At 44.8% G+C, this 6,080-nt stretch overlaps 1 protein-coding gene across 1 annotated transcript; it reads left to right on the forward strand.

Annotated features, from left to right (window-relative positions):
- The first annotated feature begins 4,186 nt into the window (after nt 1-4,186).
- Nucleotides 4,187-5,327, forward strand: ch25h (cholesterol 25-hydroxylase). Its single transcript, XM_038773954.1, has one exon. The coding sequence runs from the start codon at nt 4,193-4,195 to the stop codon at nt 5,009-5,011; it is 819 nt and encodes a 272-aa protein (XP_038629882.1). The 5' UTR covers nt 4,187-4,192; the 3' UTR covers nt 5,012-5,327.
- The last annotated feature ends 753 nt before the right edge of the window (nt 5,328-6,080 follow it).

Below are 6,080 nucleotides of genomic sequence, written 5' to 3' on the forward strand. Positions count from 1 at the left end.
GTAACTTCATTGCAGTGTTAACGTGTGACATTAATACTTGTGACATTAATAAAGATCATTATTATTATTAATAATGTTCTTTAGGGAAGGAAATCTGCCGTTGTTACGCGGTCTGGCCTATAGGTGACTCCAGATCCATAAAAATGTGGTTGATTCTTAAATGGCTGAGCAAGCCACTCAGTTGGAGGTCAATTAGGGATGGGCAATAAATGCTGGTCCAGACAGTGGTGTCTACATCCCATGAAAGAATTTTTAAGATTTCAGGCTCATCATTGAGTTAAAAAATTTAAAGATTGTAACTTCTCCTCCAATAATTTTCTTTTTGGCTGGCTGGCAGCTATTGATGATTATTCTGCCTTTTGCATTTCGACTTCCTCCAGATGTTTGAGATGGTGTCACAATGGTAATGTCACTGAACTGCTAATCCAGAGGACCAGGCTAACCTGGGAACAAGGGTTCATATCCCACTACAGCAGCTGGTGGATTTTAAATTCAATTCATTCATAAAATTAGTCCAGCAACGGAGACCACTGCCACCGATTGTTGCACTACCTAGTTCACTGATACCCTTTAAGGAAGGAAATCTGACAGACCTACCTGCAAAATGGTTGACTCCAAAATGAAAATCGCTTATTGTCACGAGTAGGCTTCAATGAAGTTACTGTGAAAAGCCCCTAGTCGCCACATTCCAGTGCCTGTCCAGGGAGGCTGGCACGGGAATCGAACCGTGCTGCTGGCCTGCTTGGTCTGCTTTAAAAGCCAGCGATTTAGCCCAGTGAGCTAAACCAGCCCCTAGCTAAACTAGCCCCAATGCCAGCAAAATATGCCAGTAAACCATTTAGTTCAAGGGTAATTAGGGGCGGGCAACAAATACAGGCCTTGCCAGTGTTAATCACATCGCACAAAAGGATAAAGAAAAAAAGATAATCTTTTGTCGCTTTACTTGTCCTTTGCTTTGCACGATTGTACTTTTTGCCATTTCATTACTCCTGCCTTGCACGTGATCACAGACCTTCACTTTGTTCCAACCTCCCTTCCCCCATTTCCTACTCGAAACTTGTCATATCTCAATGTACTCTCGGTTCAGGCACAGAGGCATCCACCTGACATATTTGTTCTGATCCTGTCTCAACAGCTGTTGCCAGACCTCCTGGGTATTCCCAGCATTTTCTCTTTTCACTGCAGGCTTCTGGCAATTGAAATGTTTTGTTCAGGCAGATTACTGTCATTGAATAGGATGTTTTATTGTTTCTGCTCAGTACACAGTCAATGAATTCCGCCACTGTGCATTCCACCTAAATCCTTCAGGCAATCAATCATAGTTAACAGAATGCGGAGGAAACCAATCAACGCCCTTATTGTTGACAGGGAATTTTTCCACAGCCTGGGGATATCCCACAGTTTAATAATCTATGATCCAATCAAACTGGACCTTTAACCATATCCATCCAAACTTAAATGGTTATTTGTTGCATGAAAATAAAAATAGGCTTCACTATCTGAAGGATTAAACTGCATAGAGTTACCAAGTGCATAGCAGGAAATCCTCACTGTTAACAAAAGTGTCAAGCAGCCAATGTTTATCAAAGATGATTACGTAGAGCCTTGTGTGACAAGAGATCATAAGTGATAGTGAAAACAAATTCCAAATATAGTTCAAGATCACCAAGACTTTTTAAAATATCAAATTGGGATATGGGCATTGCTCGCTTTTAGTTCCAATGGGAAAAGACCAGTGTGTAAAATCTTAGAACACAAAGTGGCTGGTAACTGTGTAGAACCCCTCAGACTGAAAGCTTGATCTCAACTGTATATAGTGAATGCAATTGTGTTGAAGCACCTCCAATTTGCAAGATGATCTCTGTAGAAACTGTGGACATCATTGCACCTGTCTGTAAAGATAATTTTAAAATGTTTGTAATGTTCTCCTTATTATATTGAAGCAACTCAGAGTGCAACATGATCTATGGAGAAACTGCAAACATCATTACCGTTTCTTGTTTGGACTATTTGAAATGTTTTGTAATGTTTCTTTTACATATTTTGAATAAAGTATATTTTTGCTCAAAAAAATGCTGATCCCTAGTTACATAGGATTACATAGAACTTTGAGCATTAGATAAGTTGATTAATTCGCCCTGTTCCTGAGTAGGTGATGTTGCTGACCTTCTTTGTAACCTGCATGTCGTGAAGGTGTTCCCATTGTGCTCTCAGGTATGGAGCTTCAGAATTTTGACCCAGTGATGATGTCGGAACAATGAGATAAAGAGTGGACAGGATAAAATAGTTTCCCTTGGTGGAAAATTCTAGATATGAGGCAGAAGGTGTAGAGGTACATGATGAGGAACATTTTTTATGCAGAGGGTAGTGGGAGTCTGGAGTTGGCTGCCCGAGTTGGTGGTGGAGGCAGAGACCCAAAACTCTTTTAAAACGTACCTGGATCTGCACCTGTAGTGCTCTAAGCTACAGGGCTATGGACCGGGTGCAGGAAGTGGGATTAGAAAGGGCACTTGGGTATCCTCGGACTGGATAAGATGAGCCGAGTGACCTGCTTCCGTGTTGTAACTTTTCTATGATTTCTATGAACTGTAGGTGCTCCTGGGGGTCAATGAAAAAAGGCATCCATTTGGCGGTAAATCAAATGTTCATTCATTTTACTGCCTCGCCCCCTTCTGGGGTGCTTAATTTTAAATAGCAACATTCTGGGCTGCCACCAGGTGTTCTGGTACAAATAATTGACTTTCCTTTCAAGGCGAGAGTTTTCAGTTATAAAGATCTTTTCAGGACATTCCATTACACTTCACAAGCAATTAGTACTTTTGAACTGTTGTCCCCTCCCATAATGCAGGCAAAATTGCCAGCTAATTCATGCACAGCAGGACACAGCAATGGGCAGTGAGGTAAATGCCGACCATTTTAGATGTGCTTTTAGATGCCTTTACATAGAAGGCTACGGACCAAGTGCTGGAAAATAGGGTTCGAATAGATAGGTGCTTGATGGCCAGCACAGACAGGATGGGCCAAAGGGCCTCTTTTTTGTGCTACTGAGCGCTAAATGTTGGCCAGGGGAATTTGAGATTTCAAGGCGGCGCAATGTTTACAAATCCCTTAAACGTTTCTTTAAAAGTACTACAGCACCTCTGACAGTGCAGTCCGTAATGATAACATTGAAAAGCTATGACGGCAAATGCAGCTTTCCTTCAAGTAGAAACACATGGAGATTGGTGCTCAAGCGATTACATTTTTTTAAAAAGTCACGTTCTTGGACATTCCTGCCTTAAGTCTCAAGTTTAATCTTGCTGTCGTGTGGAAAACCCCTAAGTTCAAACTTTGTGCATTGAGTTTAGACTCCACCAGCTGGCTGGGTTCCACACACTGTACAGGAATGTGTTAGAGACACAGCATTACATCATTCCTCACTGCCCCCTCTCATGATGATAACAGCGCCAACTATGCTTCAGATGTCGATTTAGTATTGCCTCCGGGTGCTCCGGTTTCCTCCCACAAGTCCCGAAAGACGTGCTGTTAAGTAATTTGGACATTCTGAATTCTCCCTCTGTGTACCCGAACAGACGCTGGAATGTGGCGACTAGGGGCTTTTCACAGTAACTTCATTGCAATGTTAATGTAAACCTACTTGTGACAATAAAGATTACTATTATTAGTAATAGTAATAGCGCCTCTGTTGTGATTGGGTGATGAAGGGGGGTCTTCACTCTGTCTGGCTTGGTGCCCAGAGTGGCGATTCATGCTCTGATGTACCAGATGAAACACACACACGAGCCGTTTAGTTCTGAAACAGGAAATGTTTGGAAGCTGAAACATTCCCGACTTGGTCAATCCAGGTGGCAAAGGGAAAACGTAACGAAAGGGAAACCGAATACAGGGCAGAGATGTTGCTTGAAAGAAAAGCGGTGACGTTTGGAGCGTGGAAATAATCCGGGCTGGATAGCCACAGACTAGCGTTTGCAAGGGGAAATAAAAAAGTATTTTTTTAACGTTTGTGTCGCATTTTGAGGATCTGATACATTTGCGTCCAGCAGTTTTCCTACACGCGTGTTCCCTCTGCGGAAATGTGACCTAACCGAGCATGGGGGGGTTAACTGTGCACGCCTCCTGATGGGCGGGCTTGGTGTGAGTACAAAAGGAGGCTGCTTTCACCATGCTGTAGAAAACACACACATTGGTCAGGATGAACTGTAGTGTTGGAGTGAGCGCTGTGCACAGCGCCCCGCTGGAGACTCCGCTCTTGCAGCCGCTCTGGGAGCTGGTGCGGAGCCGGCAGGACTGCCTGAGGTCCCCTTTCTTCCCAGTCATTTTCTCCTTGGGGGTCTACCTGTCTTTTTGCCTGCCTTACATCGCCCTGGACTTGCTGGCAGCCCGGCTCGCCTTCCTGAGGAGGTACAAGATCCAAGATCAGAACCACCCCAGCCTGGGGATGATGGCTTGCTGCGTGGGGCGGACCCTCTTCAACCACCTGGTCTACATCTTCCCCTTGTCGGTGGCTCACTGGTACTGGCGACCCGTCCTCCTGCCGGACTCTGCCCCCGGGCTGGGCCGGGCGCTGCTGGACATCACCGCCTGCCTGCTGCTCTTCGACTTCCAGTACTTCGTGTGGCACCTGCTCCACCACAAGGTGCCCTGGCTCTACCGCACCTTCCACAAGGTCCACCACAAGTACACGGCCACCTTCGCCCTGACCACCGAGCACTCGGGAGCCTGGGAAACCCTCTCGCTGGGCTTCTTCGCCGCCGTCAACCCGGCCATCCTGGGCTGCCACCCCCTCACCAAGCTCCTCTTCTTCGTCTGCAACATCTGGCTGTCGGTGGAGGACCACTCGGGCTACGACTTACCCTGGTCCACACACAGGCTGGTACCCTTCGGCCTCTACGGGGGGGCACCTCACCACGACCTGCATCACATGAAGTTTAAAACCAACTATGCTCCTTACTTTACCCACTGGGACAAGCTCCTGGGCACCTACAGTACACTGCACAGCAAGTCCCGGTGATCTGTTTGCATCCACGTCGGTGAGGAATGGACAATAAGACTATCATTTATTTATTACTGACTTTTGAAGTGTTTTGAGAAGGACCTTGCTGGTCAGTGACCTCTGCAAGACACTCCATTTGATGACCTCTAATGTACAGTTTGTTTTATGCACAGCACTTTACTTATAAGATTATCTTTATTTTTGTGATGAAAACTGCTACTTTGTTACTATTATTACGTTTCTTTATCCTAATAATATATGACAGCTGAATTTTATACATTTAATATATTTAAATAAATATATTTGAATAAAATCTCAAATGGTTTGGCTATAATTGCATTGGTGTGGTGTTTGAAGGTAAAAGCACCTTAAAGATCAAGTGGTTCCACGCAGCAACAGCACATTCTACTTTCCATTGATGGGGCATGCTTCGATTCTGGGCCAACTTCTATCACTGAGGGGGAGGAGTGATATAGGGGTTTCCCACATGGCAGATGGTAAAATCTGTATTCCTCTGAAATGGCCTAGAAAGCCACTCAGTTCAAAGGCAATAAACGCTGCCCTAGCCAGCGACACCTTGAAAGAATGAAAACATTTTTTTACGAGTCCATGATTAAAATGTGCAGTCGCTTAAATCAGCGAATAAGAGTCAGCCATTCACTTGAACATCAATTTTATGTTGCGGGTTATAGCATCTTCTGTGTTCTATTTCACAGAAGCAGCTGCCCCAGAGAGCGCCTGCGTTCACATTCCTGCGAAGATTATGATAGAATTCATATGAGAGACCCAGCAAATTAAACCTGGGTTAATAGAAGGTACAGGGTCCATCATGTATATGTGGTGGATAGTGAATCCAACGGGCTCACTGATAATGTCTACCAATATTCCCTCTAAGCTGCACAGGCATTGTGGTCACTGATAATGTCATAGACCGAACAAACTGGCTATGGAACTGCAATGTTGCCTTTAAGATACGCACATGCATGGCCATGCTTTAAAGCAGGCTTGTCTGACATGCGGCCTCGATGCAGTCCCCCGGAGCCAATTTTCAGAATGCCAGTCAAACATGGGAGTTTGAATGGAAGAA

The sequence above is a fragment of the Scyliorhinus canicula genome, chromosome 16, assembly GCF_902713615.1.
Source record: "Scyliorhinus canicula chromosome 16, sScyCan1.1, whole genome shotgun sequence".
Lineage (NCBI taxonomy): Eukaryota > Metazoa > Chordata > Chondrichthyes > Carcharhiniformes > Scyliorhinidae > Scyliorhinus > Scyliorhinus canicula.

What these genes read in the sequence shown, in the direction of transcription:
- ch25h (XM_038773954.1), top strand. Translation starts at nt 4,193, where the DNA reads ATGAACTGTAGTGTTGGAGTGAGCGCTGTGCACAGCGCCCCGCTGGAG.